This window comes from Antechinus flavipes, chromosome X, assembly GCF_016432865.1.
Source record: "Antechinus flavipes isolate AdamAnt ecotype Samford, QLD, Australia chromosome X, AdamAnt_v2, whole genome shotgun sequence".
NCBI classification, from domain to species: Eukaryota; Metazoa; Chordata; class Mammalia; order Dasyuromorphia; family Dasyuridae; genus Antechinus; species Antechinus flavipes.
Genome location: NC_067404.1, coordinates 85,477,323 through 85,504,291, shown reverse-complemented (window position 1 = coordinate 85,504,291; position 26,969 = coordinate 85,477,323). Strand labels below are relative to the sequence as shown.

General features: G+C 59.4%; 1 protein-coding gene across 1 annotated transcript in view; it reads left to right on the top strand.

Moving 5' to 3' along the window:
* Nucleotides 1-26,969, top strand: part of IQSEC2 (IQ motif and Sec7 domain ArfGEF 2) — a 36,822-nt gene that overhangs the window by 7,655 nt on the left and 2,198 nt on the right. Inside the window, 14 exon segments of the mRNA XM_051968447.1 lie at nt 5,922-6,017; nt 14,807-15,119; nt 15,411-15,806; nt 16,299-17,338; nt 17,707-17,868; nt 18,207-18,329; nt 19,957-20,123; nt 22,318-22,457; nt 22,618-22,743; nt 23,417-23,516; nt 24,040-24,201; nt 25,361-25,534; nt 25,960-26,009; nt 26,542-26,968. Of these exon segments, the coding sequence (XP_051824407.1) occupies nt 5,922-6,017; nt 14,807-15,119; nt 15,411-15,806; nt 16,299-17,338; nt 17,707-17,868; nt 18,207-18,329; nt 19,957-20,123; nt 22,318-22,457; nt 22,618-22,743; nt 23,417-23,516; nt 24,040-24,201; nt 25,361-25,534; nt 25,960-26,009; nt 26,542-26,968 (3,476 nt within the window).

Sequence of the window (26,969 nt, the reverse complement as noted above, 5' to 3'; positions counted from 1 at the left end):
AAGGACGGCTCACAAGCCTTAAGGCTCATGGCCTCGGATGGCCGCTCGGGGCCCTGGATGGCCACTTGGGGAGCGCTCAGGACCTTGGCCGGCCTCTCGGGGCCTCTGCTGTGCAGCCCCGGGAGCCTTGAGGCTCCAGCCTCCAAGGCTGCTTCTGGTGTCCATGGGACCTGAGCCTGGGAGGAGAGGACGCGCAGGCAGTTCCCAAGTACCCCGTCTCCCCATCCGTGGTCTCTCCCAGCCTCGGCCTCCTTCCCGTCGCTGATGCTGAGCCAGGGAGAGGGGGAGAAGGCCCAGCTTCCCCTTCTGCATGTTTCCTCCTCGGCCTTCCGCTGCCTGACTTCTTTCTCTGGCGCCCGACGTTGGGGTGCAGTCCTGCGGGCCTGGCCTCACTCCTCCCCCGCGAAATCGAGCTTGCCTTTGAGGCTCCTCGGGCGCCCCCCCCCCGCCCCAGGGGGCGGCTGAGTGACCCCAGGGTGAGGGGAGGCAGGTCAGGCAGTTACCAAAATAAGCTGGGAGGCTACGTCTGCATTTCCCCCTCCCCTCCCCACCCATCCCTGGCGTCTCTGATGGCTGTAATTAGTAGCTCTGGCGATGAGTCAGCCATGCAGCTGGAGGGAGGGAGGAAGGGAGAGGGAGGGAGAGACAGGGAGAGACAGAGATAGAGAGACACCCGGAATACCCCTGTCCCCGCTGGAGGCCCAGCCAGTGTGAGGACGGGTGTCTGTGTCTCTGGACGTCGGCTGTGGCTCACCGTGAGGACGGGGGCGGTTCTGGCTGGGTCCCTGTGCTTGGTATCCTGCTATGTCTGGTGCCCCCACCCTCCCACCCCAAGTGGCTCCAGGTGAGTGTGGCTCCTGTGCTCAGGATTGAATGTCTGCAAACACACAATAGTACCTTAATCCAAGGGGACTCGGGGCCTAAGAGAGCCTGGAACATTGGAGTCGGAGGAGTGGCTTCCCTTCTTCTGACCAGTAGCCTTCAGCAAAAAAGAGAGTCCTAAAGCACTTTAGCCTCAGTTTGGCTTCTGGATCATCGGCGGCCTGGTCCGCACTTTGCACGTGACCAAAGTGAGACTCCAAGAAATCAAAGTTGATTCTCACCCAAGGAAGGAACTGGTTACTGGGAAGGGAATGGTGGGAACCCTGAGGGGAAGTGCCCTTGTCCCCTAGAGTGCATGCTAGAGAAGGAGAGGAAACATGGGGTCTGAGGTAGACCCGGGATTTGGAGAGAGGCAGTCCTGAAGGTTTCAGAGAAGAGGTGGGGAGAATCCCAAGGACTTAAAATGTAAAATAGCAAGTTAGCCTGAGGTGGGAGGGGGCAGCTCTCCAGAAGGAAATCCCGAAGCCACAAGGGGCCACCAGTTGGATGGAAAAAAAGAAGGCGACACAGCTGTGCAGGGAGCTCCTCAGCCGGGAGTTTAGAGACCTAGGCAGAAGATAGAGGCCGGGCTGGCTAACGGGAGGACAAGCAAAGCATGGCAAGGCTCTGCAAACTCGGAGTCTGGAAAGCCAAAGTTTAGAACCCGTTGGTCATCGAGCGTTTATTAAGCGTCTGCGGTGTGCCGGGCCCGGGCTAAGCGCCAGGGAAACAAAGGCAAAAAGGTTAGCTGGGGAACCGACTTCCAAACAGTTCTGCGGGACCGAAATCTGTCTGGGCTGAGTCCAAGGCAATCACCGGAAGGGACCAGGAACAGCTCCCTGGAGAAGGGGGGATTTTACCTGAGACTTGGAGCTGTAGGGGGCAGCCAGGGAGCACACCCGGTGCCAGGAGGTGGCAGGAGGGATGTCCGGGAGGCCGGCGGCACCAGTGCCCAGAGCGCAAGTTCAGAAGAAGACTGGAAAAGTCAAGAACAGTGAGCCGACGATGGCCGGGGAAGCCAAGGCCACCCAAAAGGTGAGGGTTTGTGGCTGATATCTCGAGGGAAAGGCAAAAATGGAAGAAGGGATGTGACCATGATTCCCAGGCACCAGAGACAGGGAGGGGCGGCCAGAGCCGCCTCTGGTTTCCGTCGAGGACGACGACCGATCTTTGTCCCGGACGAGCCCCAAGAGGAATGTGGCTCGCATGCCGGGGAGGAAGGGAGGGGCCCAGGTTGCCCCGAATGAATTCGGGTCACCCGGTCCAAAAGCGGTGGACAGCCTCCCATCTCCCTTGGAGCTTGAGAGAACCGGCAGGTGGGACTGCAGAGCCCCGTGGAGGGCCGTCGGAAAGATCACGGGAAATGGGAGCGTGCCCGCGAGACTGGTGAATGGTAGAATGCCACTTTTCAAGAGGGATGAGAGAGTGCCGGCAAACGGGCCGGGAAGTCTGATTTTGGGTTCACGGGCAAATTCCCGAAAGAGGAGACAGTCGAGAAAGGGCTGGTGATTTCAGAAAGTCTCCCTCGAGAGCGGGCTCGACTAAGCCCGTTCCTTATTTGGACGAGGGCACTTAGCGCAGGAGACAGGGTGCCTGGATTTCGGCAGAGCCTCTGCTCAGACCTTACTTCCCCTTCTCGGAGACGGGACGGGATGGAGAGATGTCGGCCATGTGGGTCTGGAATGGCTCCAGTGATGGTGCCTCCCAAAGTCACCTAGAACACGACCTTAACCTGAAGGAGGAGGGGTCTGGGAGAGGGCCGCAGGGACTCACGGCTCGCCCTGAGCCACCACTGAACGTTTCTGTGCGTCCGTGACTTCCGGGAAGGCCTGCCCGGGGTCTGCCTCTCAGGTTTTTGGGCAATAAGAAGCGAGGAGAAATAATGAAGATGGTGGATGACAGCCAGGCTCCAAAAGGCGCTCGGAACATCATCCCTTTTACAACCCAGTGCCAGGAATGGACGTCAAGCGTCACACTGTAGTTGTCGTCACCGTGTCTCTAGTGCTCTTAAGTTTTGCTAAGTGTGTTGCAAATATCTCTCAGTGGCCCCGGGAGGGGGCTGTTGTTATGAACTGCTTTTTACAGGTGGGGAAACTGAGGCAGGTAGCATGAGGGAAGTGACTTGCCTGGGGTTCCACGGCTAGGAAATGCCCAAGGCTGTACATGTCCTCGGGTCTTCCTGCCTGATTCCGGGCCCACAGCTATCTTAGGGTAAATTCTAACCTCACGAATTTGGTACGAGGTCTCAGCGGATGGCAGTTGCTCTATTGCTCTGAAAGTGTTGGGGTAGGGGACAGTCCATCTGTCAGCTCCCGGGGTCTCCGGCTGCATGGGATGGGCTGGGGGTGGTCCGATGGCTTCCAGGACTGGGGAAAGAGCGACCCCCTCTTCCACCCAGCTCCTAACTTCAGAAAAAGTAGAGGTGACTTGGGGCGTGTTGGGGAAGGCTGGGATTACCAAAGGAGAGTTGTGGAGGGAAGAGAAGGTTGGGAAAGACCTCGCGGAGGGCGTCCAGGTGGCAGAGGTCAAATACGTCCAGGTCAGGCCGTCTGCTGAGCCTTAGATGACCCGAAGCCGGCCAAGGCTGAGGAGGCTGAGGAAGGCTCGGACCGGTTACTACACGAGCCGGGGGTGGGGAGTGTGACGCCACACGGCGCTGCGTGGTGGGCAGGTGAGGCCGAAGCTTTGAGTCAGGAGGGAACGGGGAATTGCTGGGCAAGATCTCGCAGCCTCCTGGAGGGTCCGGGCTGCCTTCCATTGGGAAGGAGGCTGGGAAGACTCCATGTGAGTGTCTGGGAGCTGTGGGCAGCGGAGGGTGGGCAGGAGCCTCCCATGACACGTCCGAGTGCTCCTGAGGGGCTGGAGAGGAAGAGGGAGACAAGAGATGGGAAGGGAGAGCAGGGCAGAGGGCTGACTGGAAGGCCGGCACCCTCTTCCTCTCCCCAGCTGTGGGCCAGCTGCTGTGAGCTCTAGCCCCAGTCCAAAGGCCTTGAGGCTCCTCTTTCCCCATCCTGCCCCCTCTCAGCCCAGGAGGCTGCACAACTGGGGATTCTCCAGTGGGGAATGAGGGCTCAGAAGAGGAAGGGGAATGCAGTGGGGACACGTTCCCCTCCTCCCCTGCCGAAGGAAGGGCCTGGGGATCGTGGGATTCTGTCGGCCTCCTCCTGGGACTTGAGCGAACCTAGGACAGCTTCTGTTTCTTGTACAGAGAAGGAAACTGAGACCCAGCGCCACTTAAACCTGGCCCGCAGAGGAGACACGGTGGGGGGAGGGGGGGAGGAGGAAGGACGCAACAGGTCTAAGCGGGAACGAGGGGCTGAGAGAACCAGAGGGAGAAGGAGGCAGGCCAGAGCAGACTTTCCAGTTCCCATCTGGCTCACTGCCCTGTTCCGTGGCCTTGGCCCCGCCCAGCCTCAGCCTCTGCCTCTAGCGTCCTGGTTCCTCCTTCCTGGCCCTGCCAGAGTAGGGTGGCGCCCCCCCCCCCCATCTGGCTTTGGGGCCCGAGCCCCATGGAGCCCCCTGCAGGAAGCAGGTAAGTTCCATGCCTGGTGCCCCAGACCGAGTGGGTCTGTTCTTCCTGTGTCTGACTTGGCCCTTCTCTCCAGCTGGGAGGCTTCTGGGCCCCAGGGTCTCAGTTTCCTTGTCTGTGGAATGGGAAAGAGGAGAATCACATGATTTCTCAGCTTCCACTTGGCTCCGCCGTTCCCAGACTGGACAGAAGATGGGTGGGTATGTTGGAGAGCAGCCCCTCCCCAGCCCCATGCCCCGGGGCTCCCAGGAGTCTGTGTGCTTTCTGTCTCCCAGTGTTTCTCCCTCCTGTCTGTCTGTCCTCACTGTCTCTCTCTTCTATCATCCCTGCCCCTGCCCCCCACACCTCTTCTCTGGGTCTATCTTCTCACCTTTCTCCTCCCCCCTTCCCCTGAGCTCTCCTCCTTCAACCCGTGGGGTAAATAGTGGGGCAGATTCAGAACAAGACAGGCTGGAAGTAGACAGGAGCAGCTCCCAGGAGGCTCTGCCTGGGCCTGGCCTCTGGCTGGGTCCAAGCCACAGACGGCCTTCTGGGGAGGGGCCCATACCCTCTAGCTGGCCACCTCCTCTCCATCTGAAGCCGAGAATAGTCCTCGAGCCCAAGACCTTTCCTCTCGTCGGCTCTCGACATCTCCCCCTCTCCCGCCAGCTCCCACCGTGTTTCCTGCTTCTGTCTCGGTCTCCCCTGTCCCTCTTACCTCCATCTTTGTGTCTCGCGTCCATTTCTCTGGTCTGTGGGTTTCTCTGCTCCCCCCCCTTTCCTCCTTGTCCCCATGGTGGTCCCGGGCCCCATGTGGCCGCAGAGGGCCCCCTGCTGCCCAGTCCTTACTCCCATCAGCCCTTGCCGCCTGGACTCAGGTGCTCCCCAAAGACCTCCTGCCCTGTGTGTGCCAGCCCAGGTGTCGCCCTCCTCGCTGTTGCCGCTGCTGTTGGCTGTCTGTGGTTTTGGTGCCGTCCTCCCTTCCTGACTTCCTGTTTTCTTTTTCCCTCCTCTCTTCCCCTCTCCTGCCATTCTTTTCTGTCTCTGTTGCCCTTTCATCACATTGTCATCCCCCCTCCCTGTGCTGTATTGTCTCCCTTCCCTCTCTGTCCATCTCTATCTCCTTCTGGCTGTGGCTCTGTCTGTTTCTGTCTCCCTGTCTATCTCTGTGTCTCTGGCTCGGGCTCCCCTTCGGGCTCCCCGTCCCTGTCTCCGGCCATCTCCATCTCGGTCTTTTCTCCTTCTCCTGCTCCCTGCCTCTTCCTGCTGTCTCCCCCTCATCTCTGCCCCGAGTCCCTGCCTGGGCCCTGCCCCCCGCCCCTGGCCCTGGCCCCCCTGCCCTGGCTGCTGCCATTTCCCTTCTCCCCCTGCCTCTGGTTACCCTGCCCTCCTCCCTCCTCTTGTCCTCCACCTTCATCTCCTCTGCCGTGTTCCTTCCCCCTCCCCTTTCTTTTTCTCTTCTCCGTGTCTCCCTGTCTCCTTCCCTCTCGGTTTCTTTCACCCCCTCCATATCCCCTCTGTCTCTCCCCCATATTTCTCTGTCTTCTCTCAGGTCCACAGAGTCTCCCACCCTCCACCAGTATTGCTGTCCTGCCCAGGTGTTCCTCTCCATGCAGCTACTCCCCCCAGGCAGGCCGACCGAGAGCAGGTAAGAGTTAGTCCCGCCCCTGCCTCCACGCCGCTCTCCAGGACTCCGCTAGCCACGCCACTTTTGGGGGGCGGCCGGGAGGCTTGGAGGAGGGCCGTGTCCGGGACGAGTGGCCTTTGAGCCGGACGGCGAAGCGGGTCGGAACTGAGGGGTAGCGCCTCCCAAGTGGGGGGGGACGTCACAGGAGTCGAAGGCATCCGAAGGGGCCGACTCAGACACCACGATGGGGAGCTCGGATTGTGCCCCGCTGGCAGCGGGGAGCCATGGAAGGTGCTAGGCCGAGGAGCAGTCAGCAGACCTTTAGAAAAAGCAGAGGGAGGGAGGGAGGGAGGCACAGGTGAGGCCAGAGTGCGGATGGATGGCTGTCAGAGTGGATGGCTAGCTGAAGAGGTGAGTGGACGGTGTGGCAGGTAGAGACCCGAATAGTCCCACAGCCAGCCAGATGGAGCGGCAGATGGGTGAGTGACTGGCAGAGTGGATGACGGGGCCGGCGGGTGGCAGGCTAGGCGGCCGAGCGAGCGGGGTACTCCTCCCCGGCTTCACCGGCCCGAGCCTCCGGTTCAGCAGTTCGACCGGACGCTGACCCTCCCCTCCGTTCCTTTGCCCCTCGCCCCTCGGCCTGCCGAGCTCGGAACGCTCTCCCGTCACCATTCTCACATCCGCTGCCACTGAGGGCCTCCCGGAGGCCACACAGCCCGGGCTCCCGACCTGGCAGAGGCCCCCAGCCCTCCTTTCTCCCTCTGCTCCATGCTATGACGGAGGCGCCCTGGCAACTTCTTCCTTGCCATCTCCTCGGGGAGCTTGTCCCTTTCGGCCGGGCGGCCAGGCAGTCCGACCGGGTGATTCGGAGCCTCTCCCTCTGCCTCAGTCTTGCCTTAGTTTCCTCAGCTGTAACGTGGGTGTCCCAGCAGCAGTCAGGAGCATCCGGCCCAGTAGCCAATACGTAGTACGTACTTCCTTTGTGAAGAGCTCCGCAGGCTCCAAAGTGCCCTGCTGGGCACCCGCTGTTCTGCTTTTCACATCTGCTTTATTTTTCCAAAGACGGGCTGAGACGGCTCCTGGCACTCACCTTGGCCCACCTTTGGTTTGTTTCCAAATGTCGCTCCCTCTAGCTTCCTCTCCCCGCTCTCCAAGATTCCCGCTCTTCTTCTCACCTTCATCCCCCAAGTTCCTCCTCATCTTCCATCTCAACCACCAGCTTCTTCTTCATTCTCCAGAAAGCCAGCCAGCCCTCATGGTGTTCAAATAGCCCACAGGTGACCATGCTGGAGCCCTGCCCCTTCCTCCCCCCTCCCACAGTGGCCTCTGCTTCCTCCTCATCCCCTCAGTTCTCAGCTCCTTGCAGTGCCAAGACTACCAGGTCACAGACCGGGTCTCTGATGCCATCCTTCCGGACCCTTGTCTGCAGCCCCGCTGGCCCCCCTCCCCCCAGTCCCTGTACCCTCTGTGTTCCATGCTTGGGGACAGTCTCCGACCAGGGGCTTTTCCTACCAAATGGAAAGCCTCAGCACAGCAGCTGGCCCATTGTGGGTGCTCAACCAGCCTTCTTGCCTCCCCTTCTCCTACCAGGATGACTCTTCCTTCTCAGCCTCCTTGGCAGAAGCAATACTCACGTCTCGCTCTTCTACATGTGGGTGGCCCTCAGCACTGTGTTCCGGGCCCCTTTTTGGCCAACTCCGCGACCTCCCCCACGCTCCCTTCTAGGAATATGTCCCCCAGATCCATCTCTCAGGCCCGAGCCCCAGGGTTTCGATCCTTTACTGGCTCTTGGGCGTCTCCAACTGGGTATCCTCCGGCTGACGTCTCACACGGTCCCGATCGGGACTCGTCCTCTCGTCTTCGGGCCCCGTCCGTCCTCCAGATTCGCCCCTTTCCGGCGAGGGCACCGCCGTCCCGGGCGTCCCTCAGGCTTACCGATTGGGCGTCCTCGCCCTTCCCTCCTCGGCCCCCTACCGTATCCGTCGGTCAGCAGGCTTCCCCGGATTTTTCCCAGCCTCTCTCCCATAGAGCTTCCCCCCTAATTCAAGCCCTTGTATCAGCACCCAGGTTGTAGCAATCAGCTCCTCCGAACTAGTCTCCCCGCCTTCACACAATTCTCTCACCACTCTCCTCACATGACCTCCGCGCTACTCTTTTGTCTCCAGCGTGAAGTCCAGTCTCCTCAGGCCTGCCCGCTCTGGCCTAGATGGCCTCGCCAGACTATATGTATCGTTCCTCTTGGCCTTGTCTACACTAGCACCGGACTCGGCCACTTCCCATTTTCCGACCCTGGCATCCCATTTCCCGCCTTCACACCATGGGCCCCTGTTTCCTGGGGGTCTTTGCTGCCCTTACCTCTGTTTCTTCAAATTCTTCAAGTCCTTCGAGGCTCAGCTCAGACACCGCCTCCTCTGGGAAGTCTTCCCGAGATCATCCAGTTGTTCTCTCTCCTCCAAATCATCTCGCTTTGACTCCTCTGTTTGCTTGTGGCCCATTGTTTCCTTCAGGAGAATGGAAGTTGTGGGGGGAAGATGCTCCGTTTTGGTTTTTGTGCTCTCGGCATGTAGGAAGGTGCTTGTTGGACGTACAGATGGATGGATGGTCAGCCGGGTGGATGGAAGGAGGAGCGACGGATGGATGGATGGTCGGCTAGGGAGAGAAAAGGAAGGAGAGATGGAAGCAAGGTTCAGTGGGTGGAGGGATGAATAGTTGGCAGATGGATCGTGGGCTGGATGGGTCAGTATCGAGTGGATGAGTAGATGAACGGATGGCTGGCTGTATTTTGGCACAGTCCAGATAAAGCCTGGACTATTGCTTCTTCAGTCTTTCCCTTTCCCAAAGTTGTGGAATTATTTTACTAATAAAAATAATTTTAATAATAATGTTTTAATAACAGATCTTACCGTATCACTCTCTACTTACAAATCTCCTGTGGCTCCCTAGCACTTCTAGGATAAAACACAAAATCTTTGGGCTGGCATTTAAGGCCTTCTACCGTATGCCTCCCATTTACATTTCCAAGCTCATTTCCTGACTCTCCTTTGTGTATCCCGGGTGGCTAGAGACTGGGCCTGGGATCAGGAAGCCCTGAGCTCAGATTTGGCCTCTGACACCTCCTGACTGTGTAACTCTGGGAAAGTCACTGAACACTGAACCATGTGCCTCAATATCCTCAATGGGGGTGATAACAGCACTTCCCTCCCGGGGTGGTTGGAAAGAGCAAAGAAAGTATTCAAAAAGCTCTTAGTACAGTGCCCGATACATAGTAGGTGCTATTGAAATGTCCACTCTGTGTGTCGTCGGACTGGCCGGTGAACCGGTCCCACTTCTGCTCCCCACGTTCGGAGTGCTTTCCCTCCTCCTCCTGCCCACTGAAAATCCGTCGCTTCTCCGAGACGTAGCTCGGGCTCACGTCCCTATCTAGCCGTTTTGTGTGGTGGGGTGGGGTGCAGCCTCTGACACAAACTGCAGGACTCTGGGAATTCATTTCCCAGTGAGCACCTTGGGCAGTTCTCAAAGCTGGGGGAAAGCTCCTGTCCCGTACCCACGAACCTCCTCTTTATAACTTCCCTCAGTGTGGGTCCCGTCCCCCCAACTCAAGCTTTGCATTTACTTTTTGTGCCCTTTGATTCTCCCCCCGCCCAATCTATCCCACACTAGCCCTAACCCTAATCCCAGGCTTAAAAGCCAGACCCTGTTTTGGTTTTTTCTCGGTATGCTCAGGGCACCTAGCACATACCTGAGACACAGCACAGGTGCTGAAGAGAATTGAGGAGACCCCCTCATATCCACGTGCACAGAAGGGTGGCCACAGGAATGGACAGAAGGACAGTTAAGGATACGGCCGGACGACTGGACGCTTGGGGCCATAGACGGACAGATGGATATAGGACTGCACAGATGGCTGGCTGGCTGGCTAGGGCCATAGATGGATGGATGGATGGATGGATGGTCCATGAATGGACAGGTGAATGGATGGTCCACCAGTGGATGGATGGATGGGTCCATGGATAAATGGATGGATGGATGGATGGCTGCATGGCTGGATGGGTCCATCGATAGATGGATAGATGGCTGGCTGGCTGAATGGGTCCATAGATGGATGGATGGATAGGTCCATGGATAGATGGATAGATGGCTGGCTGGCTGGATGGGTCCATGGATGGATGGATGGGATAGTCCATCAATGGATGGATGGGTCCATAGATAGGTGGACGGATGGAGAAGTGCATGGATGGATGGATAGATGGGTCCATAGATGGCTGGCTGGCTAGAGGTCTATGTAGGGGAATTTCTAAATAAATGAGCAGTTGGTCCTGTGCCATAGGGTTACCTTCTCAGGCCTGTGAATCCGTGTGCCCAGAGAAATGGAGTTATCACTGGTCCGGTAAAGCAGTGACAGATGGGGTAACAGTGGAAACTGTTGGAAAACACTGGCAAAGTGAGAGTCGGAAGACTTGGGGTCTTCTAACTATAACAGCTCGACTCATTATAGTAGATCACTTTCTTCTCTCTGAATCCCAGTTTCTTCCTCCTTAAAAAAGGGAAGGAGCCTTAAAGGGGTCCCTTTAAGACCCCTCTAGACAGCTAGCTCAGAATGGGGTGAAAATGAGACAGCTCTCGAGAAGGGGGGAAGAGAAAGAGAAGGGAAAGGCGTGAGGACACAGCACATTGTCCCTGGTGGCCGGAGGCTCCCCGTGGAGCGGGGGCCTCTCCATCTCATGGCCTTGGGCCTCAGGTGTCCTGTCAGGAACAGAAGGCGTTTGGTCCTTTCGGATGCTGCACTTCCTAGGATCTTGAGCGGGCCTTTGCAAGTTTTTCCGAGCCAGGCCTTGGTTTTCTAAGCGTTCCTTCTCAGCGCTCCCTCTCGTGCTTTTATTTGCGCCCAGACTCCTGTAGCTGGGGGCTCCAGATCTGTGGAGGAAAGGGGTGGATCCTGGAACGGGGGGGTGGTCAAGGATGGGGGAGGCCCCTAGGACTTGGGGTTTGCTGCTAAACCTAGTCACGTAGGACCACGGGATAGGGGGCTGTCATCTCCCACCCCACTCCCCCTTAGCCCAGTTCCCGCCCACCTTCCTGTGGCCAGAGCATCCCCAGGACTGGCTCCCTGCCCACCTAACACCAGCTCTCCCTCTCTCTCTGTTGCCCACTGCCCATGGCCCCACCTCTCTCCACTCCCCTTCACCTTTCCCGCCCCTTCCCTCCCCTCCCCACCCCAGGGTCGAGGCGCTAATGGAGGATGACGAGGACGGCCACCAGTTCTGCTGCCCCCCTTCTGAGTCCAGTAGCCCTGCTTCTAGGTAACCTGGAAGTCCAGAGGCTGCACCTTCTCGGCCGGAGAATACTTGGCTTGGAAGCGGGCCCTTCCCCGCGCTGCTCTCTCCCTCTGTCAGGGTCCCCATCCCCACCTTTCTCAGCTCCATGGGCGTCCCATGTGTCTATGCAGAAGCCAAAGCCTTAAGTCCCCGCCTCCGGAAGGAACCGTACTTGCCTCTGTTGCGTGCGGGCCTCTTGCACTTTGCTCTGTCCTTTTTCCCTGGCCGTAGGGACAGTGCCGATGGGGACCGGGAGGACGCCGGTCTCGGATCTCAACCGCTCCTCATCCCCCGCCCCGGCCCCCCACGGACCCGGGGAGCCCGATCCCCTGGGAAAGCAGCCGGTCCGAGGAGGGGAGAGGAGGCTAGGGGAGGGTGGCAGACGAGGGCCTGGATTAGGAGTCGGGGTCGATTGAGGGGGCTCAGAAGACATTTCCGGGGAACCCTGTCCCCTCCTCCCCTCCGTTCCTACCCTGTGCTGACTTTGAAGCTTCTGCCTACCGCCCCCTCCCAGGCCTTGGACCCGGACAGACCGTCTCTTCCCTCTATTCTCCCGTTTCAATAAAAAACAAATCTGCCTTCTTTCTTCTCCCACCTTAGCAAAGGCCTCTTGGGCCTGGCTCTGCGCTCTTTGTGAAACGAGGTGGGTTAGGGCTGATGGCAAAGCTCGGCCCCGCCACCCACTCGGGGGGCGGTGTGGGGTCTGGAGTGTTGGTAGCTCAAAGCGGGATTTCCCTTTCTCAGGAGATCTTAGACAAGTCACTTCTGTGTGAGCCTCAGTCTCTGCGTTTGTAAAATCCAGGTTCCCGTTAGCCCACCTACCTCACAGGGTTGTTGTGAGGAAAGCGTTCCGTTTACGTTTACATGCGCGCACCTGTGTGGGGCCGGGCCTGTGGGGGCACAGAATGCATTAGGGTTTGTGCCTCGGTTGCCTTGGTGATGGTTCGATCCTTGGCGATCTCGCCCGGTCGCTCCCCGCTTCCGAGGCCTTCGGGACCGGGGCCTGATGTCCGACGGGAGCCCACGACCCGGGCGTTCTGAGGAGCGGCCCCCAACCGGGGCTTACACGTGGGCCAGAGGACCCCGAGCCTGCCTGTCGCCCCCGAGTCCCCGGAAGCCCGTGGGGTGCACCGACCGGCCAGGATGGTCTCCGGCAGAGGGACTTTTAGGCAGACACCCTTTGAGCCTCCGGTTCCTCCTGGAAATCCCGGGCTCTGCCTGTCTGGTCCCCTGCAAAATGCACTTTTCTGCTCGCTCCTCTCATCCCACCTTCACTGCGCCCTCCTGTGGTCAGAGATCCAGGGTGGAGATGTCCTCGGTTGGGTCAGGGGCCGAACCCGGGGCGGGTCGCCGGCCTGACTGCCCTTGTTCGGCCAGAGAACGGATGGAGGCTTCTGGGGCAGCGGGTGGGAAAGAGAAGGGGCCTGACCCGGGAAAAGGGGGGAGGGGGTGTGTGGGCCCAGGAAGGGCCCAGAGAGAAGCCCCTCTGGGAGGCTTCTCTGGGAAGAATTCCAACTGGACCCCGGGTGTTTTCACCCCCTCCCTGGGCACTTGCCCCCTTTCTTCCCTGCTCCAACGGGTATGCATTTGGCACCATGCCCCCCCCCCCGTCCTCCTGCCATTTTTTTGGGACCTCCACGACTCAAGTCTGCAGGGTCGAGCAGCACGTTGGGCTCTGACTTTGACCATCAGCCCTCTTCGCGCGCTTGTTGCCGCCTGCAAGAGATGGGGCCGGTCCTCGTCCGGTCTGAGAAAGGGGTAGGGAAAGGGCACTCTGAAGCAGACTCGAGTACGGAGCTGGGCACCAGAGGTCGGGGCCTCGAAGGCCGACTAGAGGCAGGCCCGATGTGGGGCGAGGGGACCGCATCTGTCCAAGGTGGAGCTTGCCAGCTGGAGGTGGGGGGCCTTTGTTGGGGGCCTCTGATGTGTCTGTTCGAGCAATCTGGGCTGGGAGAGAAGCTCTGAGTTTGGGGGTGGGAGATGGGAGAGGAAGTCTGCTTAAAGAACGCCTTCTGTGGGCTCCCCACTTGAGGCCTGGGGGGCTGACAGGTCCCTGGTTGCCAAGGTGATGCCTCCCCTCATTCAGAGGCTCCTTCCTGCTTTAGAAGCCATGGCAACTGGCCAACCCCCTCCTCCATTGCCATGGCAACCGTGTCCATCCCCAGCCCCCCCCCCATCTGCTGGAGTTTGGGGAGGTGGCTCAGCTTAGGGGGAGACCAAGAAATGGAGGGGAGAAAGGAGGGAGGCAGGAGAGCAAGATGGCAATGGGGTTGGGATGCAGGGAGAATCACAATGAGGGAGCGAAAGCGGGGACGGTTGAGGGGTGGAGGACAGAAAATAAGATGGAGATGGAGAGGGGGCAGGGAGAGACAGTGACGGTCAGAAAAACAGGAGGAGGAGAGATGAGGACAAAGAGGGGAGCCTGGGAGGAAGAGGGGAGATGAGGAACAAGGGGAGAACAGGAGAAGGAGGGAATGTGAGGTCTGGGGGATGTGGAAGCGAAGGGAGAAGCACAGAGAAGGAGCAGAATGGGACACTGTCAGGGGGGGCACTAGCCCTGGAGGGTTGGGGGCCCCAGCATTGGGGTTCTGCAAGACCCCCTGGGGCAGACTCTGGCTGAGGGGGGCTTCCCAGCCAGAGTGGGCTGCTCCTTGCCCCCCCCCCCATGACCCTCTCTCTCCTCTAACCTCCCAGTCTTAACAGCCTGGGACTGAGGCCTACGCCGCCTCCCTACCAGGGCCTCCCTAGCCCCATGCGTCAGTGTCACCCCCCCCCACCATGTGCTTTGGCTCCTCGGTGAGCTGGGCTCCTGACAGCTCCCTTCCCACTTGGGTCGGTCACAGCAAGCGGAAAAAGAGTTTGGAAGGAGAGGGCCACAGTGGGCCTCGGCTTTGGGCTAGCCACACCCTTAGCTGTTCTCTGTTCCCTGGCAGCCAGGTTGCCATGGCAGCTGGAGCCCAGGTGCCTCCCCAAGGTGCCGCGGGCCCAAGTGGCCCGGGCGGGGAAAGAGGGAGCTCTGCCTGACGACTCCCTGCCATGTCACCTTCTACTCCCTCGGGCTCCCCAGGGTGGCCCTGACCACTCTGGAGGAGGAGGAGATGAGGAAGAAAGAGAGATGGTCCCGAAGAGCCGCCCTCTATCTGTGAGGAGCGAGGAGCCCAGGGGTTGGAGGGGGGAGGAGGCAGGTGACAGGCTGAAAGGAGTGGGAGGGAAGAGGAGGAGCGGGGAGAAGGAGGGACGGAGAGCAGCCCAACTTCTGGCCTTTTGCTTGTGCGCTTGTCCCCGAGTCCCTGCTGCGGGTCCCCTTTCTCCTGGATCCCTGGCGCTCGGGCTGTGGGCGGCGAGCAGAGCTAAGTCCTGAGTGGTGGGTGAGGGAGAGCCAGGGAGAGCCGGAGCCCAGCCACAGTGGCCACTTAGAACTGGGGGGGGCCCTAAGGGACCCCAGAGCAGTGCTGCTCAGGTCCCCAGCCCCATCCATCCCTTACCCTCCTGCAGTGTGGAGGGCGATGCCCCGTCCAGTGATCTGGGCGTCGGGGCCGACAGTCCGGAAAGCCAGGCCCCCTACCGTTGCGGGGGCAGTGGTGTTGTCAGCGAGTTCGCCAAGTTGTCGGACCCCTATGAGCTGTCCCCAGCTGCCTGCCATGTCCACATGCCCGGCCCGTCCGCCGCCACCGGCCTGCCCTGGGCCCAGCGGGCTCGCCTCCAGCCCGCCAGCCTGGCGCTGCGCAAGCAGGAGGAAGAGGAGATGAAGAGGTCCAAGGCCCTCTCCGACAGCTACGAGCTTTCCACAGACCTGCAGGACAAGAAGGTAGGTGTGGGGGGAGGGGCTGTGGGGGGCTATGGGGGAGCCCTCCCGGCCAGGCCCGGCTCTGCTGCTCGTCCACACAAAGCCAAGCAGGTGTCTTCCTCTCCTTTGCGCCACTCCTTGGCCTTCCTGCCTCTTTTCTTTCTCCCCCTGCTCCCTCCTTCCTTCCCTCCCTCTTCCCCCTGCTCCCTCCCTCCTCCCCTCCTCTTCTCCTCCATCCCTCCCTCCTCCTCCTGCTTCCTCCCTCCTCCCTCCCTCCTTCCTTCCTCCTCTGTCTCCTCTCCCCGCATGCAGGTGGAGATGCTGGAGAGGAAGTACGGCGGGCCGTTCCTGAGCCGGCGGGCAGCCCGCACCATCCAGACAGCCTTCCGCCAGTACCGCATGAACAAGAACTTCGAGCGGCTGCGCAGCTCGGCCTCGGAGAGCCGCATGTCCCGGCGCATCATCCTGTCTAACATGCGCATGCAATTCTCCTTTGAGGAGTACGACAAGGGCCAGAACGCCCCATACTTCGAGGGCAAGCCAGCCTCCTTGGACGAGGGCGCCATGGTGGGGGCCCGGGCCCATCGGCTTGAGCGCGGCCTCCCCTACGGGGGCTCCTGCAGCGGCCTGGATGGGGGCAGCTCGGTCACCACCTCCGGGGAGTTCTCCAATGACATCACCGAGCTGGAAGACTCCTTCTCCAAGCAGGTGAGGCTCTGGGGCCACCCCGCCCCCTCCCTCTAGACCCTTTGGCGGCAAGCTTCTGGCAGGCCCAGGGCCTCATGAGGGAATGGAAAGGAGCAATGGAGCTTGGGGACCATTCGGGACAAGATGGGTCTGTTTGCTTCCCCACCTTATTCATTCCCCAGACAGTCACTGGGCTATTGGCGGATCGGATGGAGCGTGGGTCTGTGGGGTGGGAAGGCCCAGCGTGAATTGTCCCCTCCTTAATCCCTGTAAGACCAGAAAGCCAGGTGACTGTTCCATGGGGGAGGGAGTTTCCATACCAGGAGTGGCCAACCCTGCGGAGATCCCGGGGCTGGCCTTAACCCAACATCCGTGACCTCTGGGTGCCCCGATGGTCCTTGAGAGTTTGGAGGAGGAGGAAGAGGGAGGGGGGGGCGGACCGTCTTCCCTTCGGCCTTGCTGATGAGTCCTGCACCCTCCTCTCCCCCTTCTCTGCTGCCCTCTGAGGAACAGGTGAAGTCCTTGGCGGAATCAATCGATGAGGCCCTGAACTGCCACAGTCTCCGGGGAGAGGAGGAAGAGGAGGAGGAAGAGGAGGAGGATGAGGACGAGGAGGATGAGGAGGACGAAGAGGAAGAGGAGGAGGAGGAGGAGGAGACGGTGGAGCCGGGGAGAGTGGAGGTCTCGGGGCCCCTCCCAGAGCAGGCAGAGACCCGGGACCGGGACCACCATGGAGACAGCACGGGCACCTCCTTCAGTGATGTCACGCTCTACCTGGATGAGGCCACCGGGCCCGTGTCCCCGCTTTCCCCGGACCACCCAGCTGGCAGTGGCGAGACTCCCCAGCCGCCTCTCCCGCCCCCACCACCCGGGGCCGCCAACGCTCGGGAGGAGGACATGGGGGCTCGTCGGGGCCCCCCTTGCCTCGAATGCAGGGACTTCCGTCTGCGGGCCGCCCACCTTCCACTGCTGACCATCGAGCCGCCCAGTGACAGCTCCGTGGACCTCAGTGATCGCTCCGATCGGGGCTCTATCCACCGGCAACTGGGCAACTACGAGGCCAGTGGGACCAGCAGCCCCCATGGAACCTTGCAGCAGCACCCGGAGCCACCACCGCCCGGGAGACCCCCTCACCCCCTCCGCCACTACCCAGCCCCTGAGACTAGTGGCCTGGGAGCCCCCCCGCCACCCCCTGGGAGCTCCACCCTCAACAGCAGCGGTCCCTCTGGGGGCAGCAGTGGTCGGATCCTCATGAGCAAGTGCGAAGCCAGCACGGCTCCGGTGGCCGGCGGCGGCGGCGGCGGCGGCGGCGGCGGCGGCGGCGGCGACAACTCTGACGGGGAGCCCGATAGCTTGAACAGCACCACCAACTCAAATGAGACCATCAATTGCAGCTCGGGGTCTTCATCGCGAGACAGTCTGCGTGAGCCCCCTGCCCCGTTGGGGTCCCAGACTTATCAGCGGGAAACCAGGCACAGCTGGGACTCCCCGGCCTTCAACAATGACGTGGTCCAGAGACGGCACTACCGCATAGGCCTCAACCTGTTTAACAAGTAGGTTCCGGCCTTCCCAGGTGCGTCCATCTCCTCCTCTGTCCTTCCCCTTCCCCCAGCTGCCTTCCTCCCCGTTCTTTCCCTTCAGCCCCTTCCTTGCCCCATACCCCAATGAGCTGCGACCTGGATAGTTTTCACGTAACCAGGCTCTGGATGACCTTGGACCTTGGGCTCCAGATCCTGCGTGCGAGCCACCTGATAGCACCATAGGTGCACGTAGAGGCTGTGCGGCGGGCGGGAATGTGTGTGCACACACACGCGCGCCCCGGAGCACCTCAGTGATGGCGCACGCTCACCAGGGCCACACTTCAGCAACTGCTCGGCAAATGCCGACATTTCTCATTGGTACTAACCTGTGTTCTCCCCAGGAAGCCAGAAAAGGGCATTCAGTACCTGATCGAGCGTGGCTTCCTGTCGGACACCCCCGTGGGAGTGGCCCACTTCATCCTGGAGCGCAAGGGCCTGAGCCGCCAGATGATCGGGGAGTTTCTGGGAAACCGGCAAAAACAATTCAACAGGGATGTGCTCGAGTGAGAAGGAGTGGGTGGGAGGGAAAGTGTGGTCTTTCGGTGATTCCCCCACCTTTACCAGGTGCCTCCTTCGGCTCTTATGGCCTCAGTTTCTTCTACAAAAAGTGGGTGGGGGATGTCAGTCCCAGATGCTTCCTGTTCAGCAAGGAACGGGCTGGACAGTGGTGGGGGAGGGGAAAGGGGGGAAATTAAGGTTAGATTTCCCACCGCCGTGGCCATACTGTAGCTATTGTCCTTCCCGGGCCCTTCACCAGCCAGATCCTGAGGGAAGGAAAATGGGGACGGGCTGACGGCCATCTAAGGAGTGTTCCCCCTCTTTCTCTTGGGTCCTAAAATAGTTGCGTGGTTGATGAGATGGATTTCTCCTCCATGGATCTGGATGACGCCCTGAGAAGGTTCCAGTCCCACATTCGAGTGCAGGGAGAGGCCCAAAAAGTGGAGCGGCTCATTGAGGCCTTCAGGTAAGCCCCCGACACCTCCCCATCCTCAGAGACAGCAGCAGAGCAGAGGCTGCTACCTGTGGGGGACTTGGCGATGCTGAGAACGCAGGAAAATTTGGTGAGGAAGGACAGGCAAGTGGAACTGCGCTGCCTCTATCAAGCCTATCCCTCTCTCTGGGACTCAGTGGGAAATTTAATGACCATCTCTCCCTCCTGCCCTTGCACACCAATTGCAAAAGAAAAAGAAAACCCTCCAGACCAATCAACAGAATACCCAAAAACAACATCCCCCCATCTCTGTGTCCAACCCCCTAGGTCCCTTCATGCTCCATAAGCTCCTCATCTCTCAGCAGGGGGAGCCTCGGTCAGGCTTTCTTTTGGCATTGGCCACAGTCCTAAAATCTTTCACAGTTGTTTCTTTTTGTGTTTGTTTTTGCAGGTGGAATATACTTTTCCTTTCTTTTTCTTTTCTTTTGTGTGCATTTCCTTTCCTCCTCCTTCCTCCCTCCCTCCTTCCTTCCTTCCTTCCTCCCTCCCTCCCTCCTTCCTTCCTTCCTTCCTCCCTCCCTCCCTCCCTCCTTCCTTCCTTCCTTCCTTCCCTCCTTCCTTGCTTCCTTCCTTCCTTCCTTGCTTCCTTCCTTTTTAAAATTTAAGCAAAATTGTTTCTCTCCACAACATTGTCAGTATATAGCTTGTTCTGGTTTGGTTCACTTTTCCCCACGCTGGGTTCTTAGAGAGCTTTCCAATTTTCTCTGGAACTGTTCATTTGAGCCTTTTTTCCTCCAGAACTGGGTCTCCTAATCTTGCATCAGATACTTGTGGTTCAATCCCACCACTGATCAGCAAGGCAGCTTTGAGCTACTTTATTTCTGATTTGGTCTTGTTCATCCCTCCTTAGGTCAGCCCTGCTCCCAGGCGATCGCCATGTTGCCGCTAACTCAGTGAGAACCGCCCCCCGATAGGTTGTTAGCCTGCTGCAGCTCAGTAATCTGCCAGTTTTAGCGATTCTGGGAGTGTTACCACCCAATCCCCTAACTTAGGCACCCATCCCCCAATCGACAGATCCCCCTCTGGTTGCCAGTTTTTGGCCATCTCAAACAGAGCTGCTAGAAGTCTTTGATGCGTATGGGTCTTTTCTACCTTCTGGCATCTTTTGGAGGTCTAATTTTAGTACTAGTACCACCAGTAGTACTGAGGTGAAGGCTATCCCAGTTTAATATTCACGCCACAGCCCCTCCAACAACTGTTGCGGCCCTCTTGCCAGTCTGACAGGGGTTAACTCAAGTGTGTCAATCGGGCCATTCTCAAACTTTTCTTCCCCCCATCATTGCTAGTTTGGATCTCTTTGAAAGAGTCTTGTTTGTGCTACTATTTCTAGAATGGCCCGAGGTCACAGGGCTTTTGGGAGGAAAGGGCGCCAGAAGCCCAGAACTATGAACTCTTATTCTTCTTAAAGAATCTGGGGGATGGAGGTAGAAGCAGATAGAGATGGAGCCGGGATCAGGGTGGGGGGTGAGTGGACACCGCCAGAAGCACCTCATGCTCCCGGGTGATGTGACGGGGAGCCGGGGCCGTCTCCCTTCCACGGAGAAAGGGTCGGGTCACTCCGGAGCAAGGTGAGCACGTATGCCCTCCTTTCCTCGAGCAGCCAGCGCTATTGTGTGTGCAACCCGGCTCTCGTGAGGCAGTTCCGGAACCCGGATACCATCTTCATCTTGGCCTTCGCCATCATCCTGCTCAACACGGACATGTACAGCCCCAATGTGAAAGCTGAACGCAAGATGAAGCCTGAAGATTTCATCAAGAACCTCAGAGGTACGTCGAGTGCTGCCTGATTCCTCGTTGGATGTTGTAGCCTGGTCCCCCCTCCTCCCACCACATGTGATCTCACAGGCTCCCTCCAGATGGCTTCGATGTAGCAGATCAGGGAGTTGGGTTGGGTTTTTTTTGGCCGAGGCAATTGGGGTTACATGACTTGCCTGGGGTCACACAGCCAGGAAAAGTGTCTGAGACCAGAACTGAACTTGGGTCCTCCTGACTTCAGGGCTGGTGTGCTATCCAGTGCACCCCCTAGCTGCCCCGGATCAGGGAGTTTTAATGAGGAGTGGGATAGTTTACAGATCCCTCTGCCTCCCAGGGTCATAGCTGAAACCCTCAGCTTTCCCCACTATAAAATGATCCAGTTCTAAGGTCCTAGGATCTAGCGACTGAGGCTGGCAAGTCTTGATAGGAGAGCCGTCGGGCACCTGTGACCCACTGTTGTTGACCCCCCTCTGGGCCTCGGCTCCCCATCCATACGAGAGGGGAATGACCAAGACCCTTAAGCGACCATCTTACTGAGACGTTCATTGCCCCGACCCATTCGCTCAATCTGCAGACGTCCCTTCTCATCTGAAGTACCGTGCTGGCCCCCCAGGTGGCCCCTTTATCTCGCCTCTCTCCCATCCACCCTCTGACCGTAACCCCCCGAACCCCACCCCTGGCCCGGAAGCTCCAGTGGCTGCCTAGTATCTTCACTCTGGCTTTTCCTAACGTGGCCCCTTCCCGTGCCGACTCGGTGGTGACCCCGCACTTGGTGCGTTCTCACTCCTCGCCATTGCCTCTGACCATACTGGCTGTCCTTCGAGGCTAAGCTCGAACATCACCTTGTGGTACCTAAAGCGTTTCTCTCCTTCCCCGGCTTACCCCGCGTCTATTCTGTATCAAGAGAACGGTGCCTGGCGTACGGCAAGCATTTAATTAATGCCGACCGAGTACCCGCAACATGCTCGGCACCGTGTTGGGGGCCGGGAATACAAAAATCGGGGGAAAGAGACAAGAGGGACACGGCCTTATCCGAGTCCGTAGAGAGTAACTGGAAGTAACTTTCAAGCCGTGTAATCCGAGACAGTCTGGGAGGGAATGGGGAATGGCTCTTTCCACAGGATGGCTGCTGAGTTAGGATGGAAGAGAGGAAAGGAGATGATGTTCCGGGCTTAGGGTTTGGGGCACAGGTGAAAGATGGGTGCCATGTGTGAGGGAACAGTGACAAAAACACCATCTTACTGGAGACTGAGAAGGAGAGTAACGTCCACTGAAACCGGAAGGAACAGGGGACGGAGGGAGCCCCAGGGCTCTCATCCCCTGCCTGGTCATGGAGGCGATCGGGAGCCCCTGGGGTCTCGCTGGGCCCCACGTGCCAAGTGATCAGACCTGTTCCTTAGGGAACACTGGTGGCCGTGTGGAGGATGGCATGGAGGGGGGAGAGACTAGAGGCAGACGGCCCCCCCCTGCAGCTGCTGCAACAGTCCAGGGTCCAGCCGGTGTCCCAAGAGAGAAGGACAGGGGCCAGATTCAGGAGCCACCCCCACAGACTCTGGATAGGGGCCGAGAGATAGCGACAGGCCAGAATGATTCCTAAGGGGGGGGCCCGAGGAGCCGGGAGGATAGCATGGTCCTGGGCAGTCACAGAGAAGGCGGGGTGGGGGCACAGGGAAAGGGCATGAGTTCTGTTTTAGACACGCCGAGTTTGTAGATGCCCACTGGGAGGCAAGTGGAGCTAGGGGAATGGAGGTCGGCAGAGAGTGGGGGCTCTAAGTAGATAGAAGAGTCATCTGCACGGAGATGGCCGGCCAATCTGTAGGCATGGGCGAGACCCCCCGGTGAGGTAGGACAGAGGAGCAGGGGATCCGGGACCTGACCTAGAAACCCTCCAATTAGAGGGAGTAACCTGGAGACGGAACAGGATCGAGCAGGTAGGAGAGCCAGAAAAGAATGCAGGAAAACCAAAAGACCGTGGAGGAGCAGAGGAGAGTGAACCCCATCCGGAACTGCAGAGGGCTCAAGAAGGGTGCTGGTGGAAAAGGGGCAAAGGGTGGGCAGGTAGCTGGGTGGTGACTTGGAAGAAAATCATTTCTGTTGATCAGTGGGGCTGGAAGCCTCCCTGCAGAGGGAGTGGCGGAACCAGTACAGATGCTCCCGATGGGCCCGGAGGGATCCCGAGCATTGGACCGTGTTGTGCTCCCTCCAGGGGTCGACAATGGAGAAGACATCCCTCGGGACCTGCTGGTGGGCATCTACCAGCGCATCCAAGGCCGTGAACTGAGGACCAACGATGACCACGTATCCCAGGTGCAGGCTGTGGAACGCATGATCGTGGGGAAGAAGCCAGTGAGTATCAGGAACCGGGCCCGGCTCGGGTTACCCAGCCTAAACGGACTTCCAGTTCAGCCTTCACTCTTGCCTGCTCGAGGAGAACCTGTGAGCCAAACTGAGGCATCTGGGGTCGGCATTGCCCTGATCTGCCTCCTCTTGGTGCCCACTTTGCCAGGTCCTCTCCCTGCCCCACCGGCGCCTGGTCTGTTGCTGCCAACTCTACGAGGTGCCCGACCCCAACAGGCCACAGAGGCTTGGCCTTCACCAGCGTGAAGTCTTTCTCTTCAACGACCTGCTGGTGGTACGAGAGATGGGGGGGGCGGACGGTCAGAGGGGGCCGGGGTGGGGCGGGCACATCGAGTTCCATCACGGCCCTGCCCTGTGAGCTCTCACCACGACCTGCTTTCCGTTCCCTTCCCCTGTCTCCACAGGGCGGGGCCCTGTGCTTTCCAAGCCCCGTTCTATTTCAGCTGCCTCAGACTTAACATTTCCACGGCCACAGACCCAGCCCTTTTTGGGGGGAGTCTTACCAAGATTCTCAACTTGACTCCTTTTGCTCGTTAAAAAAAAAAAAAAATTGCTCTTTGGGTTTTTGCAATACTAGAGTCTCCCAGAGAGAGGCAGTGTGGTATCAAGCAGGACCTCTTCCCTTTTTGTCACTCACTCCTTGAGCTGTGAGTCTGGCCTGGAAACAGGAATTTGGGGCTGATGGGTGAAAGGCTAACACAGTAACTCATCGAACCCCTCGAACAAAGAAAATGACAAACAAAAGCCAACAAAGAGATGGAGTGTGCTCAGCAGCAGCGCGCACACCATTTTATACTTGGGGTCATCCACTTGGATACAGAATGGGCAGTGGGGCAGGCCTGGGGGGAATCACGTACATTTGGTGTGAGCGGAGTGCCCTCCCCCCGGGATCGGAGCAATAAGGAGCTGCCTCCCTCCCTACTATAGCCCTCTCTCCCACGCCACAGGTCACCAAAATTTTCCAGAAGAAGAAGATCCTGGTGACGTACAGTTTCCGCCAGTCCTTCCCCCTGGTTGAGATGCACCTACAGCTCTTCCAGAATTCATGTGAGTGCCCCAGGACCTTTGGGGGGCGGGGGGACAGGCCTGAGAAGGAATAAGAGTCCAAAGGGGGGGTGGGGGGGTGGAAAAGCCAGTCCAACCGGGAACTGTTGCCACAGCCGAGGGAGGCCCGCACTCACGAGGAGATAGATGAATGGAGGCGGTCGGAGGCGGTCCCGGTGACACGGGGAGCCCGCTGCCCCCCTGACCGCACATCTCCATGTGGTCGAGGAGCACAGTCTGGCTTTTGGATGAACTAACAGGCCCCTTTACTGGAGTGCATCTTAGCTGAGCTCTGTCTCTCTGCCCAAGGAGAATGAGAGGCACAGAGAACAGGCCAAATCTTCTCCCCACTTGCCAGAGACAGAGACAGGGTTGGAGTCATTTGGCTGCTTTCTAGGATGAGTGGAGGCCCAGAAGGCTCAGGCTCCTTCCTGGGAGAGGATTTCGAGTTCAGGGAGCAGTGGGTCAGGTCTGCCCACCCCGATGATGCCCACATCCCTTTCTTCTTCTCTCCGGCCCTCGCCAGATTACCAGTTTGGCATCAAATTGCTGTCCGCGGTGCCAGGCGGGGAGCGGAAGGTGCTCATCATATTCAATGCGCCCAGCCTCCAAGACCGGCTCCGTTTCACCTCTGACCTCCGGGAGTCCATAGCTGAAGTGCAAGAGATGGAGAAGTACCGCGTGGAATGTGAGTGGCTCCCCGGGGCAGGGGTCGGCCGGCCTCGGTTTACACATAGCCGGTGATGGGGTTTCTCCCACGCCTTCGGCCAGCTGGCAAGGGGCGGGCCCCGCACAGGTCGGGAGGCGAGACGAGACAAAGCGAGAGGAGATGGGCTCGTCCTCCTGCTCCTGGGAGTTTGGAGGGAGCTGAGGTCTCCTGGGGAAAGGGGGAGACTGTGAGACCGACGGAGCCTGGCAAGCTCTGGCCCACCACGTTGGATCGCTTGTAGGAGTCACTCTCAGGGCCTCTTCACTCCAAGCTGGGAGACGTGGGAATTGTCCCTTTGGGTTCCCCAGAGCCTGTTGCAAGCTGCCTCTCCATCAGGACAGATCGCAGACCTGTAGCAGAGAGATGGAAAGACACAGACTCGGAGATGTGCATAAAGATGAGGGAGAGACAGAGACAGAGAGAGGAAGGGGGCGACAGAGAGAGACAGAGAGAGGGAGGGAAGGAGAGACAGGGAGAGGAGGGAGAGAGAGAGAGAGGAGAGAGAAACAGAAAAAGAGGGAGGGAGAGACAGAGATTGAGATTAAGAGATTCATTTGAGCCACCAAATACCTCACAAGGGCCAATAAGTGCTGAATCTCCCTGGATCGCTGGGCCTTGGGACAGCAGACACACAGATACCAGCTTAGCGAGTCTTGAATGTCTGCGGGGTAATAAAGCGCGTCCCTCACGACAGCACAGGGAGGTTGGGCATCCAGGCCAGGTTATGATTTTAGAGAGCAGGAAGCTGAGGCCCAGAGAGGGAAGTGCCTCGTTCAGGGCAGCAGAGCCTGAGTAGGCCGGCCGGGGTTAGGCAACTTTGTCAAATCCGAAGGGTCTCCGAGCGTTCGGTCGAGGAGTCGGCAACATCCCACGATCGGGACCGAACAGGCAGAATTCTCAGGAGACGAGTGTCTGAGGCCCTGGGTCCGATAGTCTGGGAGTCTAAGGTTCCGGACCAGGTCACCCCCACCCCCACCTTTGGGGGTCCCCTTTTGGGACAGTGGCAGCTCGGAAGCCTCCTTGGGGTGGGAAAGCTCAGCTGTCCAAGGAGGACCCAGAGACCGAGGGAGTCCCCCAGAGAGGGGAAAGGTCAAGGGTCACTAATAAAGGGGCCCGCTCTCCCTGCCCATGCCCACAGCGGAGCTGGAGAAGCAGAAGGGGGTGATGCGCCCCAACACCTCCCAGCCCGCCGGCTCCAAGGACGCGGTCAACGGCACATTGCCCCGGTCCAGCCTGGAGGACACGTACGGCCTCGGTGACGGTCTGAAGCGGAGTGCCCTCAGCAGCTCCCTACGTGACCTCTCTGATGCAGGTCAGGATTGCCAACTGTGGGCTGCGGGGATGGGCAGAGGGGCAGTCAGTGGGGAAGGGGGAGAGTGGTGAGCGGGGAAGGAGCCTCCTCCTCCTTCTGGGGGCCATCCGGCCTCCTTGGCGTGGCCCTCGGACAGTGGCCTGGGCCCCGTGCAGGGTCTGGCAGACGGGAGCTCAGCGGCCACGGTAGTGCGGGCAAAGGCGAGGGAAGCGGGAAGGGCCACACGCTCTCACTCTCTGTCTCCTAGTCCTCCCTCCCTCTTCCTCTTTCCTCTTCCTCCGCCATCTCCATCTGCCTCCTAGAAGGGAGGGGTAGAAGCAGGGAGGGGAACCCAAGGGTGAGGAGGGAGAAGGTCCTTCAGGGTGGCAGCCCTGGGTTTGAGTCTCGCAAAGCCCTCCCCTGACCCTCGTTGCTTACGGGCACAGGGAAGCGGGGGCGACGTAACAGCGTGGGATCATTGGACAGCACCATCGAAGTAAGTGGGGCGGCCCTGCCACCCCCCCCATCCCGTCTGCATGGGGCTGAGTGCCTGCCCCCCTGTGCCTGTTCAGCCCCCATCCACCACTTCTGGGGAGGAGCAGTGGAGAGAGATGAGCCCCCTCTGTCTCTGCTCCTTCTGTCTGTCCGTCTGTCCTTCTCTCCCATTCTCTCTTTCTGCTGCGACTTTCCAGGGAAGTGATTCTGGTGATGTCCAAGTGATGGGGTTGGGGGAGATCTTCCTAGAGGAGGAGGCGAAGGAGGACTAGCATAAGGAACAGGGGGAGGCGGTGGCTGTGGCCAAGAAAATCGGGGGGGTCCGGGAAGGTGGCAGCTCGGAGCTCCACCGAGCCTCGGTTTCCTTGTATCTCTCCTCCCCCTACCTTAGAAGTTAGTGACTGATGAGAAGCAGGAGCCAATGGGAGTGTGAGTGGGGAGGCCCAGGGGCCACCGCGTCCAGCTGGGTCTGATCCCCTCTCCCTCTTCCCCCTCCCCCTCTCCCCATTTCCTGGTGTCCGCCATCCTGCCAGGGCTCTATTATTAGCAGCCCCCGGCCGCACCAGCGGATGCCTCCGCCCCTGCCTCCGGCTCCGCCACCAGCTGAGGAGTATAAGGCACAGCAGCGCCCCGCCTCCAACTCATCCTCCTTTCTGGGCTCGCTGTTCGGCAGTCGAAGGGGTAAAGGCCCCTTCCAGACCCCTCAGGGGCCCACCTCTGCTTCTTCCTCCTCCGCCTCTTCCTCCCACCACCACCACCACCACCACCACCACCACCACCACCCCCCTCCAGCCCCGGCCCCGCACCATCCACCGCCGGCCCCGGCTCCAGCCCCGCACCACATACATGCCGACGGCCCCTCCAAGCTGCAGGCCCTCCACGCCCAGTACTGCCACGTGCCCGCGGGGCCAGCCCCGCCTCCCCCACCCTACCACCCACAGCCTGCCCCACCCCCACCCCC